Source organism: Hydractinia symbiolongicarpus, chromosome 5 (assembly GCF_029227915.1).
Source record: "Hydractinia symbiolongicarpus strain clone_291-10 chromosome 5, HSymV2.1, whole genome shotgun sequence".
Taxonomy (NCBI): domain Eukaryota; kingdom Metazoa; phylum Cnidaria; class Hydrozoa; order Anthoathecata; family Hydractiniidae; genus Hydractinia; species Hydractinia symbiolongicarpus.
In genome coordinates this window covers 2,648,784-2,662,451 of record NC_079879.1, presented here as the reverse complement: position 1 = coordinate 2,662,451, position 13,668 = coordinate 2,648,784, and the positions used below count along the sequence as shown (strand labels likewise).

Below are 13,668 nucleotides of genomic sequence, written 5' to 3'. Positions count from 1 at the left end.
ATCAAAACCGCGAACAGAAATTTCGTACACGAGTCTATAAAAATCAAAAATTTAGTACATAAAACTCATTGAGTTGAAACTAATAACAAGCATAACTTTCTGAATAACTTTCTAAATAATCGTAAGAAAAACATATCTTTAAAACCCTGCGAGACTGCGAATAAATTTTATATTCGAAGCTAAACAGAATTGCAAAGGGCATACATTTGCGTTCTTGATATCTTACATTTTTTTTCAATATCGCGCGTTTGGCTAATCATCAAAAGTAAGAAATGATAAGGCAAAATTTGCCTGCCTCTACCAAGCACTTATACTTGACTTCGCAGAATGCCTGATCAAATTTTTCGGGATAACGCGAATATGAAGCGAATATTATTAATAAGGCATACCGTTTCATATTCGTATTAAGTAGGAGATTCTCTTTTTCTTGTTCATGTGAATACATGTTGATAGAATATGAAAACTTAATTAAATTCAACGAAAAAGTTGTTTAATATTTAGATAATACTTAGGTTCATATCCAATTTACAAACAAGAAGGCGTGCAATATAGAACTTACCTATAACAACCTCGATTCCAGGGCTCTTTTCTTGATATAAGGACGGCGAGATTTCTGTCTCGCCGTCCTTATATCAAAAAGAGAGAAAAGAGCCCTGGAATCGAGGTTGTATCTGTAATGTTGTATCTATAATAGACAAGTGCAGAAAGTAACAACCTTTTTTTGTTGACCCGTTCTTTGTGCGTAAGGATCATAATTACTGCATCAAGACGAAAAAGTTAGCAATTATCATATTTTTTACTTGTCAGTCAATGGAGGATGGAGTACCTGGAGATATAGTGATGCTTGTTCAAGGACCTGTGGAGAAGGGACAAGAACAAGAACACGTTATTGCAACAACCCTGTACCGTCGAATGGAGGATTGCAGTGTGCTGGAATGAGCACAGAGGAAGAGAAATGCAACACAGCGGCTTGTTCTGGTACCCTTTTAACTTTTAAGGAATGTTTTAATACTCTGAATGCGCGGAATATACATAGACTCACCGAAAGTATTGCTGATAATCTATTTAGGGATTTTGCAGGTGTCAATTAAACCCACCGAAAGCCTTTTCAACGTATACTGTTCACTTTAAAATTGTTTCAGCTTTTCTACATAACAAAGCTTGCCTTCTTTAAATAAACAGGTTGAGCTCATATGACAGATCTTTGAACGTTATCTGGGAATCTCAAAATATATGTCTTAAAACTGACGCTATTTATATGAAATAACTAGCTCTAAAACATGTAATTACAGTTGTTAAGCATAATTATGGTGACTAAATATTAAAACTTATGTACAATGTTGAAAACGTTAAACTGCCTTGGCTTAACAAAACAGTTAAATACAACACCTCACTCTTCATACATAATAAGTGGAACTCCTATTTCAAAATACTATCAAGAACCTATCAAGATTTTAAAATATATACAAATTTGTAGCCAACTTTATAGGCTCTTTTATATAAAGTTAACTTGCGCAAGGTCCGTATTTACTGCATTAACACGAAAAAGTTTGTTTCAGCTTATTATTTTACATTTTTATGTTAGTCAATGGAGGATGGAGTACCTGGAGATACAGGGATGCTTGTTCGAGGACCTGTGGAGAAGGGACAAGAACAAGAACACGTTATTGCAACAACCCTGTACCGACGAATGGAGGATTGCAATGTGCTGGAATAAGCACAGAGAAAGGGAAATGCAACACAGCGATTTGTTCTGGTAGCCTTTTTATTTTGAGAGAATGTTTTAATACTCTGAATGCGTAGAATAAACATAAATTTAACGAAAGAATTGCTGATAGTATATTAAGGGATATTGCAAGTTTAAATTAAACTCATAGGAAGCCTTTTCAACGCATTTTGCCTTTTAAAAATTGTTTCAGCTTTTCTACATTAAACCGTGCCTTCTTTCATTAACCAAGTTTAGCTACTGTGAAACAGGTATATGCCATTAAAGGTTTCGCTAAAAAATGTAACGTCATCAACTAGTTCTAACAACATGTAATTGCTGTTGTTAAGCATAATTATAGTAAATTTATGCAAAATATTTACTCGTCATACATAATTAGTGGAACTCCTAAGTGCTAAATCCTATCAAGAACTTATCAAGGTTTTTTGAAAATATGTATACAGAAATTTCTAGATAACTTTTTAAGCACTTTTATGTGAAATTAACTTGTTTTTCCACGAGAGGTAAGCAAAATGAATTTTCTATTTCAGAGTCCAAAAATGAAAGCAGCGGAGCTTCATTGACAATGATTGCCGGCGTAGGCGGTGGTCTTGTCGTCATTCTAATCCTGGTGTTGATTGTATTAGCGTGTGTATTTTTCAAGTACAAAAAGTCAAACGCGAAACCACAACGAAACGAAATGCAAATGCAGTATCCACCAGCCGTTCTGGAAAACATACATTCACACAATCCCGCTGAAGTTTTTTATTATCACGATCAAATGCACCAAATGTAGAAATAAGACTTAGATCATTTTAACTATACATAGATAAAGAATTATTTTGAGTATACCAGCTACAACATTGCATATCTTACAGTCCCACGGCAACTATCTTATGGCAAATTTTCAAATAGAAAAAAGCTTTGGCATTAACCTTAACATTTTCAGCCTAATAAGTAAAGCCTGGTAACCATTTCTACCTGTTTTAATTAGGATTGAATTTTTTTCCCTTTCTTACAATAACTCTATACAGTGCTGTAAGATATTGTGTGGCTTTCTCTTTTTACACGGGCTACGAAACGGGCTGATTATTTTTCACTTTTGTGACTTACACAAAAGTCGAGCTGATGGCGGTGAATAAATTTATGAGCACTGAGGACAAAACCAACATCTAAAATCATCCTAAATATCACAAATATAACTAAAAATCACAAAACTAGTTTTTACTAAATATAGCTCCTCGTGTTGTCTTTTTTTCCTCTTCAAAACAAACTTTTAATTTGATGTTATCTGATATTTGATTAAATAGACCGTAGTACATTTTACCGGCTAAAAGAATTTTAAAAACGCCTCAGTAAGTTACTTCTTTAGTTTAGTATTTCGAGGTCTTGCCACATTAATATTTTTTTCTTTTGCCGTAGTACATTTAGTTTTGGTTCTGAAATTTTGAAAAGTTATAAATAATGTATATTTCTCAATCTTTTCCCTGAGATATCTTTAACTTCAGTCAATAGATATTTGGAATCTAAGTTTTACTGCTGGTTTTTAGCTATCTAAAACACTTGCTTGGACATACCGCTAGTCGTGTTATTTACCTAATTGTGTGATGTACTATGGGGTTCTATGGTTTGTTAACTGCCGTTACATCGATTTTTTATTAGAATCACCTCTTTAGGAATAAGGAATATTCTGTGTTATAATTTGGGTATTGAGTAGTGACAATTAGTGCTATAACAGGTCAAATTAACTCTTCGCCTTTTTTTCTATTGTAAATAATTTTTATAGGTTTTTCATTTGTATGCTTAATTTTTTTAAACAACACGCTTTTCCATGTCAGTTTTAATAGATTCGGAATATGTGAAATTTTTAGTATTCAATGATGAATAACACGGTTAAAAAAACACTATTTATCTTTTTTTGTAATACGTGTTGATGAAAAAGGCTCTCAAAATTAAAAAACTTCTTAAAAAACTTTTTGTATGACCTCAGAATTTAACTTTTTTTTACGATCAGCAAACAGAAATATAATGACGAAACCTTTTTATTGCGACATCTCTGAAGAGTGAATCATCTTATCAGATACGTATGACATAAAAAACCACTAAGTAGCAGACAATTTATATGGGACACATTTCTATTGTGGTCCTAATTTACTTTTTTATAGCAGACATATAGGATAATTACTGTCCAAAATTTGTCGATAATTTTAGACGAGATTTTTTTAAAAGCATAACGCTTATAAGCATATTTAAGCTAGTGTGAGTTTTAAGCGTACTGCTCAGCTTTGATGAATTTTTCTGAGGTATTTTTTTACTGATGTTATGTGTAGTTAACCAGAGACAGCCTATTAAAACAGAGCATTTTCATGTTATCCATATAATACATAAGGCAACGTTTAAGTTTTTAATTTGTTTCTACAATAAGTATAACCTAAGCAAACTCTAAACCTGACTGTGTTTTTTTTACATTTTTCGGTCAAAGATGGCATATTTAGTAAATGTATCGTTTTAAGTCATTTTCTCCTAAAACTGGCCTCTTAACATATTTTGCGATGAATTTTACTTTACTCTAAGACAGCCTTTACATAGCCCAGACATGAAATTCATCCAACATAAGATTTCTAACAGCTATAAAAATTGCGCAGTAGTTTCATTTCGGATAAATCGTGTTTATATGAATATTTTAAGGGCGAAATAAAACTTCCGTTCGGTCTTTTAGGCCAAAATGAAATAAACGACGAACTGAGTAAATGAAAATGTTAACATTTATAAGGATTAAGCAAGAGACCAAAATGGAATTTCACCCTTTGGAATAAAACTTCGTGTAAAGACTGTCAAAAACACCAGAGCAGGATGTAAGTTTGGAAAGACGAATTCGTTACGAACCTCTATATAGTAGACTTCTATCAAGTGGAATATTTTTTAGGTCGCGATGGTGTCTGGTTTGGGTATTCCAAGGCGTATTCCATAAGTTATAAATTTGGGAATAATTTTTCATTATCTGCACTGATAAAAATGCAAATCTTTAATTGTTATCTTGAACAACAATATATAACACTGTCGTTGTTATTGCACCAAGCTAAAAAAAACTCGTTTGAAACAGTCTTTCCGACAAATAATATTTGTGAGATAAACTCAACACTATGTTAAAAACAATCCACCTTGACAATATCATTTATAGAATTAATAAACAAGGAATCTCATTTAACCTTAATCAGTTCTATAGTAGTGGTCGTTGGTCCGTGGAAAAAACCATTAGGTTTCTCATCCGTCGCCATTTCTATCGCCATTTCTATCGCTATTTCTATCGACATTTGTGCAACTTATGTGCTCTGTGGGTCATCCGGAATAAAGTTTCGCGCATACGTTTTGGACACACAAAATACAGTTATGATTAAAGAGACAAGTAATTAGGCTTTGTAAAATTCGTGAAGATTCGCCCGTTACAAAAAAGTGGATCAAAATAAATATCATGCTTGGTAGAGCGCTGGTGACCAGTGCGACAGGCTGCTGTATCACACCATAGCCTAATCATGCCCAAGACTTAATAAAAGTTATATTGAAGAAGAACTACTTTGTTCATCACTAACATACTGCCAAGCAGTGAGCGGGATTCCATCCACGGTCCCCAGAACTGGGAGCCGCAGACGAACCCATTAGACTACGTGCGGCAATATGTTAGTGATGAGCTCAGATAGTTTATCCGGATGGTGTGTATACATATAGGTGAATATTTATCATAGCACATTCGTATTTCATTCTCAACAGAGATTAACTTTCTATAAAGACTATATAACAAACAATATAAAAAAAACTACGGAAAACTTCGACAATTAATGAACATTTTATATTTACATTACAACACTCAAGCTAGGACAAACATAGGCGGCAATATCATCCTTGTGCAAAGTATCCTGTGCATTTTTGATCTAGCTATATTCTTTTGTTTATAATCAAGGATTTGCATCAACTGTTATCGCGATTAAATATTCATTAATCTCATACATAAGATATGGGCATACTTATGGCCTTTTATCTATGAAGACAAGTTTTTATTTTACGCTTGAAGTGTTAAATCAAGTCAAACATGTTACTTTTTGGAAGGGATTTATTACTGTCGCGATTGGTACGCGTGAGTGCTTTCTATTCCATCTGAAATTGTTTTGTATTCTTTTTATTAAACTGGAACAAAAACGGATATTTGGAATGCACAGTTGTAGATATTATTTATTAATACACGATTTAAATTTGATTTCTTTTCAAATTCTCCTTTCCTGTGATGATTTAAGGTTTAAATAAACAACAACAAAGTCTCTTTTTTATAACGTGCTGCACTGATGCAATTGCCAATACATATATAGCCGCATCTGTGCAAAATCCTAAATAGTACGAGATGAAAATGTAGGAACCCAAGCCTTCTGGAATTTTAAATTTGAATATTATGGAATAGAAAAACATTTGATCAGGCAAAACGATCAAGAGAACGTATGTTGCAATGATTAAAGTAACGACAAATAAGCCTTTAAAGCGTCTGTTGCGAATTACAACTACCTTTTTGTTTGTGGAAGACATGTTATTTTGGCTGCTGCTGTGAGCTGAAGCTCTAATTACACCATTTTGTTTGTAATTCTTCCTTTGTGACACCATCAATGATCTTTTAAGTTTTCTGAATGCGTAATAGTACGTGTTCAATGCAACAATCATAAATATAACTTCTGCTGTTGGATAAAGATATAAGTAACACACGAGTAATAGTTTGTCTTCATCGTTATCTTGGAGAGAAATGTATAGAACTGTCGCTATTACTGCACCAAACCAAAAAATCAACAGAAACAATTTCGTACGTCTTTCCAACATATAGTGTTTGTAGGCTAATCCCAGGTATATTTTAAGGAACCTATCCATCGTTAGAAATATCATTGATGATAGATAAAGCAAGGAAGCTCCAAAAAATTCAATCACTGTTATATAGTATACAATGGTATGGTTTATTTGAATTATTTTCAAAATACGTACGGTGAAAGCTGCTAAACATAATAACAGCTCAGAAATACTCATGTTTATTAAGTGTATGCGATGATTCGAATCAATCCTTAAACTTTTTGAATGGTGCAGTGAAATCAACCCGACCACGTGAAAAAGTATTGGTAATGACAAAGCTATTGCTTCCACTTGCAAAGTCACCATTTTGATCTGGAATAACTTTTGTATTCTCAAAATAAATATCCAATCATGTCTACACTATTATTAAATAAAACCTTTGTGTTATTCCAAGTGTTAAAGTTAAGCACTACAGTATTTTCAGACAAGAATCTAAAAAGTACATAGAAAATATCATATTTCCCCAAAATATCTTTTTAATTGCTTTTGTTGAAAGTTAAAAACAAATTGGAACCGATTATTAGAATGAGATTTTCCGCATATAAACAATACTTTTCAATTTTATTTCCAACATATACATATCTGCTATTTAAATAAAAATACTTTTGTTGTTTAAATTGTATGACGATCTTTTGTGGAATGGATATCTCTGTGACGGAGTTTTTAAATGCAAATGTGTGTTTTTCAACTGTGAGAATTCGTATTTCATCAAATAAAACACATTTAAATAATATTATAATACTATACTACACCAAAACACGAGACGGGAAGAGTGAAAACGTTTTTATACCAAGTACACCATTTCTTATCACAAAACACATTCGAATAATAAAATTAACAAGTCAGGCTATGTAGACAGTATATTTGCAACGTGATTCGAGAATAGCGCCATTGTTATAAATTTAGACAAGTTTCTACCAGTTTATTTAATATTGCAAGGTGCGAACGAATAATATAAGCTAATATGATTTGTGCTCTAATAGATATAAGAGCTAACATACCATCCTAGCTTCCTGAAATTTATTTTTTTTCACTATGGTTTGTTGTAAAGTAAAATCAAACGATCAAACGATCAAACTTTATTCTTAAAGTAGTAGTTGCATTCACCAAATCTTTTAAACCTGTAGTTAAAAGTTTAAATTTTAAGCTTTCTTTTTTGGCAATAATATTGAAGAAAATTGCAATAACCGTATACATCTGTCTGTCAGGCAAAATGGTACCGCAAGTAGCGAGACGCACGCAGTCGGGTATAAAATAGACGGCGAAACCTGTGGAAATTCTCACGGCCACTGACTGGTATTAAGTATTATACAAGATAGAAGGTACAGGGACATATTTAGATGGGAGTGATGTCTTTTTATATAATACTCATCAGCTAGCACATTAAAGAATCTTCCGTGAATATTCCAAACGACACAACACTTTGAACTTTGGAATGCATTTGAATTTTCTTTAAAATCTAATAGAATTTAGCGGAAAGGGCAGCTAAAAAAACTGCAGAATGCAAACTAACTGTTATGACATATATTGTATGAAGTATTTTGGAAAAATTTAACTTTATTCATGAATTACTGCACCAAGTCTACAAAATTCTAAAAAACAATGTATAATATCAGGTCAAATCTAAGCTTACAAAGATCAGTGTCAATATGAGTGTGAGAAAATCAACACAAATCACTTCTTTCAGTATTTCGCATAGTGTCTTCCACCACAAATCTCACACGAAATCATCATCCGTCCTAAACACAAAATTATTAAATCTATAAAAATTATTTCGGTATATTTCACATAGCCTTCCCTTACAAGTTTGGACAATATATCAGAAATTAAAAATTAGAAATTAAATTATAACTTTGCAAGGTTTTGCATGCTGTTTTCATCTGCAATATCATAAGATAAGTGTTAAAATATACAGTTTGCAACACATAAAATTTAATCTAGAAAAAGCTATATTGCATACAGTCCTCCCCTAAAAAAAATCACACAAAATATCAAAAACCAACAGTTTAGTGTAAAATTCAAATCTACAAAATTAGTTCTTTCACACATGGTCTACCTTGCAAAAGTTTATACAAATTGTCAAAAACAAACGCCTTGGATTGAAAACTTTTATAGGGGGCAGTCCCCTAAAAAAATCCTCAGCTTGCCACACGTCAAATAAAATCTTACAAAATCAATCTTTCATTTTACAACTTTACGCACTGTTAAAACATCTGCGACTTGCACCACAATTGAAAATGTACTCAAAGTAGTACGTGAAGTACAGAAATTCCCACAACAGTTTTATTTATTATCAATATCCATTTCAAGTCATTCTATGACTTCGACATTATCATTCGAATTTGGTACAATTTCAAAGAAAATGAGAAGTGAGAAAAAATAAGGGATCAACTAACTTTTAATTCCAGGCCAGTTATAACACTATAAAGTAAAAAAAAGGGCCTAAATCCTGAAAATATTTATTGGTAATTATGGAGCAAAAAGGTCTGATGTCCTTGATTTTACACCGAAGTGAAAGTATTCTGAAAATGAAAAGTGTTGTGTATATATAATTATATAAAAATATTAAAGTAGGAACGTGAGATCATAAAATTGCTAGAAATATAAAAAAGTATTGTGGATAATATATGAAAAATTTAAACATGTTGCAGCCTAGCTTCTACATTACAAAGAAGCATTGCATTAGCTTCTACGGACTGTGACAATGGAAAAATATTGACCACATGATCAAGACGTGTATTTTGAAGACCAGCACATATCCATATAACACGATACGTGAGAAGTTCGAAATGAAATTTAAAAATCATTTCATGTGATGGAAAAGTGTACTTTCCAAACACCAGCTGTAGCTATTGTACAAAGGTAGCTTTCACTAGCAAGTATAAATTGATTATATACATATGACACAAATTATTAGTTTAAAAACATATCGAAATGTGGAAATTTAAAATGATTGTGTATTTCATGCTGTATTTTAAAATTTTAAAATTCAAAGATATACTAATATATAGGATATTTTACATACATATTCTGAAACATAGGATATCTTACGTAATAAAACTCAGCAATACAGACACATATAATTGGACAAACCAAATGATATTGTTCTGCCCAATCTTAGGACACTGCCCGATCTTTGGACGTAAAATTGCCCAGTCTTAAGACTGGGCAGGGCGTCACAAGATTGGGCAAAAGACCATGTTAGGCCCATCTTCGGCGCCTTTTAGATTTTAAAGAAAGGATGTACCACACGAGTTCTGTTTTTTGCAATTCCCAACAAACATTCTCAGGCACATTAAAACATCATATTTTGGGTACTGTTGAATTGACCTGGCCACTTTTTGGACACAGTAGAGTAAAAATCGTAGCTAGATAGCTAGCTAGCTAGCTAGCTAGGTAGCTGGTAGAGCATGTGTTATACATTTAGCATTTATATACAGTTTGTAGAGTAGTGGTTAAATTTTAAAAAATAAAATGTTTAAATTTATGAAGAATCAGAAAAATCGTATTCAACCATATTATTAGTTAGCTAGCTGTTAATTTCATTGGATGAGATCTTTAGCCAGCTAGCGAGCTGTAGGCAATTAGCTAATATCATAGTCTATAGAAGAAAAAGCCTTATAGACTATGCTAATATGGTTGAGTATTTTCAATTTTTTATACATAAAATACATGGTATATATAAATTTTTGGCTTTTTGATTTTCCAAGAAAAGTTTCAATTTAAAGTTCCTTTTAAGAGGTAAATTCTAAATATTTTATTGTTCTGTTTGTCTTTCACAATTGTTTTAAGATTGGGCATGTACGTCCATAGATTGGGCAGTCCAGTCATAAGACTGGCCACCTATTTGTCACTCTCGGAAGTTTGACCTGGCCAGTCTTAAGACGGGGCGCGTTCCAAGATTGGGCAGAACAATATCAACAATACGTCTATAATTAGAATAATAAAATTAGTAAACAGAACAAAATAAAAATGAGACGGTAGGGAGAACTGGGAGATTAAACGGTAAGCATTTTGACGACTATAGCCTAGTTATTTGGTGCATTCAATTTATTCATTTATTCATATTTTGGTAATCTGTGTATTTTAAAATCGATCAAAAAGACAGGTTGCTTTTTAAAACGAACAAAAATTGCGCATAGATCTAGAATAAACACTTTTTTAATTAATCAGTTTTTTGTCAATGAAGTGGTAGAATTTAATTTGAGAAGCAAAAAATGATCAGCGTTTAATTACCAGTTTTTCGCTGCAGGTATGATGCAGCAGTCTTATGAAAGCCTGTAGAAAACGAATAATGGAACTATTTCCTACAACCATAGACTTTTTTGTGTGTCGTGGCTGTTGACCCCAAAACCGAGATATAGCCTAATCATAACTAGCTAGGCATAGCTAGCTATATACATCTAACGACTAAAAAAAAAAAAATCCAAAAAGTAATAATAAGATATGCTTGAAAGAAATAGTCTACACTAGTCGAATTACTGTAGAAGAATCCGCTGAATCTCTGATTGAATGCATGTACGGGACACCAAACAAAAACATACAGCATCGTAATTTGAATTTTTAAAACTTACGTTTTAACTTTGGCTCTTTGTCTCTTTTTTATAACGGGACGGAAAAAAGAGAGAAAAGCCCTAGGATCGAGGTTGCTCACAGTCTGCATTACTCTATATTTATACCTGTTGAAACCAAAACGTTGAAATTATAAGCAGGTACAACAAAAAAATAAATAAAAATGCAAAATGTTCATACCAAAATCAGATATTCAGTCTATTGCATACAGCAACCCTTTTAAAGTTTTACACAAAATATTAGAAATTAATAGTTATCTGAATTCCCGTGTAAGAATCCATGGAATCTGTCATTGAATCGATGTAAGGGATACCAAACACAAAAACATACAACACAGTAATTTGAATTTTCAAAACTTACATTTTAACCTCTTTGTCTCTTTTATACCGGCATGGAAAAAAGAGAAAAAAGCCCTGGAATTGAGGTTGCTCACAATCTGCATTATTTTTATACCCGCTGAAACAAAATGTTTAAAAATATGAGCAGGTCATGCAACAAAATAAAAATAAGATGAAATAAAAATTCAAAAAGTCAAAGGTGTCTAACAACGGTTATATAAAAAGGTGAATCTGCTAAAACTATATACACTTTTTGCCATGCGAGAAGTGCACCTTGGAAAATAGTATGCCAGACATTAAGAAAAATTGCTAAGTCACACAAAAAAGGTTATTGCAAAATTTCCATAATGTACAGTTGCATAATACCAAATTAGCTATTTAGTCTATTGCATACAGCAACCCTACCAATGCGCAAACATGTCGTGCATGATAACAATGCAGAGTTTTCGAATTTAAGAATCGAATAAGTTTCAAACTATCGTAACGTAACAGATGTAAACATTGATTTAAAAACCAGTAACAACGGAAAAATTACTTTTTATATTAGCAAATATTTCTTGGGTTTAAGGCAATAAATGACAAATTAAGTTTGATAAATTTTCTCTAAAAACGTTTTTAGTTGTGATCTGAAGATGCTCTGACAAAGATCAGGGAGAAAATTTATCAAACTTAATTTGTTATTTATTGCCTTAAACCCAAGAAATATTTGCTAATTAACTATGGAAAGGCAAACCTATAAAGAATACTTTTTATAGTTTATAAAATTTTTATCTAAGATTTATACCGTGTATTTTATAAGAATTTTTCTGTTTCAGCCTTAACCTTCTTAACTTCCTTGACAAATACTATTCTTATTGTCCCTAATACATTTTTAGCAGGACTATGGTCTCAAAATATATGTATCGAAAATTCTGCTACATGTAACGGCCCATTGCATTGAACAGAAAAAAGTTCAGTTTGTGACATACGCAATAAAAAAGTAAACTTCTAATTAAATTTGTGCATCATACACATTTTTATATTAGAACAAACGATCAAGCTTAGACATAATCTTAGGATATTCTGACCCATTGTTTAGAGTATACTCTTACAAGAAAAAGTTCTTAACTTTCTTCACAAATACTATCCTCGTAGCGTAAACATACATAATGCCTCAATAAAATAAAGCTTGCTATATCTTGCTATGGCTATTGGCAAATTCTTTTTATATTTATAACAAACAATCGAGGTTGGACGTATTCTTAAGATATTCTTAACTCTGAGTACATTCTTACAAAAAAGAATATGTTCAGGCGCAAGACAAAACATATTTCACTTCATATTAAAGGGAAAGTTTAGCTTTGAAAGTATAAACAGCTTAAATATCGTTATTAACCTAAATTCATTTTTCTACCAGATAATCTAAACAACACACCTGTTTTTCTTTGGCTTTCCCAGCAGGTCGTTAGCTAGGGCTCTTTGAAAAGTCTAATCAGTTTTTTACTTCGATTACTAAACTTTGCTTCATCCCAAAGAAAACAAAGTGAAAATGTATAGCTAGCTACAATTGTCTGATGCATTTCCAATCAGTTCTCCTTTTGACGTTATATCATCGTACGTTTTTCTTCTTAATAAGAAACATAGACTTTTTATACGCGCTCGACAACAAAAGCTGCTCTACAACAACAAGTTTGCTTTTTACATTTTATATTCGAATTATCATTCGGATTCGACAGTTTTTTCTTAAAAAAGAAAGCAATTTCGGTCCCAAAACACAAGAATGATAAACAAATAAGCTTTAATCTAACCTCACGATGAGTAAACATTGTTTGGAATAACTTTTTCCTGGATTACTTTGAAAAAGAGACAACATTCTACGCTTCGGTTTTCTTTTTTCAGTTGATAAACTTTGTTTCCGTGAGAAACGACGCGCACATGGTAAACCGGGGGTAAAGTTAAATTATTCTATCTACAACGACCAACCGGGGTTTTAAAACAAAAAAACAAATAAAACATTAAAAATAAAATAAAAATTAGCTTTAATAAAATAAAGAAAAAGAGTTTTATTTTTTAAAGAAATGAGAAAAGAGAAGAGATAAGAAAATTGGTGAAATTTAGTCATTTGTTGTCTGTAATGTGTAAAGGTTGAAACGCTGATCAAAATAATGTGTAGTATCGTATGTTTTTGACAAA

The 13,668-nt window shown here is 32.0% G+C and overlaps 1 protein-coding gene across 1 annotated transcript; it reads left to right on the top strand.

Annotated features, from left to right (window-relative positions):
- Nucleotides 1-443: 443 nt before the first annotated feature.
- LOC130646340 (semaphorin-5A-like) lies at nucleotides 444-1,843 on the top strand. Its single transcript, XM_057452508.1, has 4 exons — nucleotides 444-485; nucleotides 601-673; nucleotides 769-978; nucleotides 1,586-1,843. Exons 1-4 carry the CDS (start codon nucleotides 444-446, stop codon nucleotides 1,801-1,803), a joined length of 543 nt encoding a protein of 180 aa, XP_057308491.1. The 3' UTR covers nucleotides 1,804-1,843.
- Nucleotides 1,844-13,668: the final 11,825 nt, after the last annotated feature.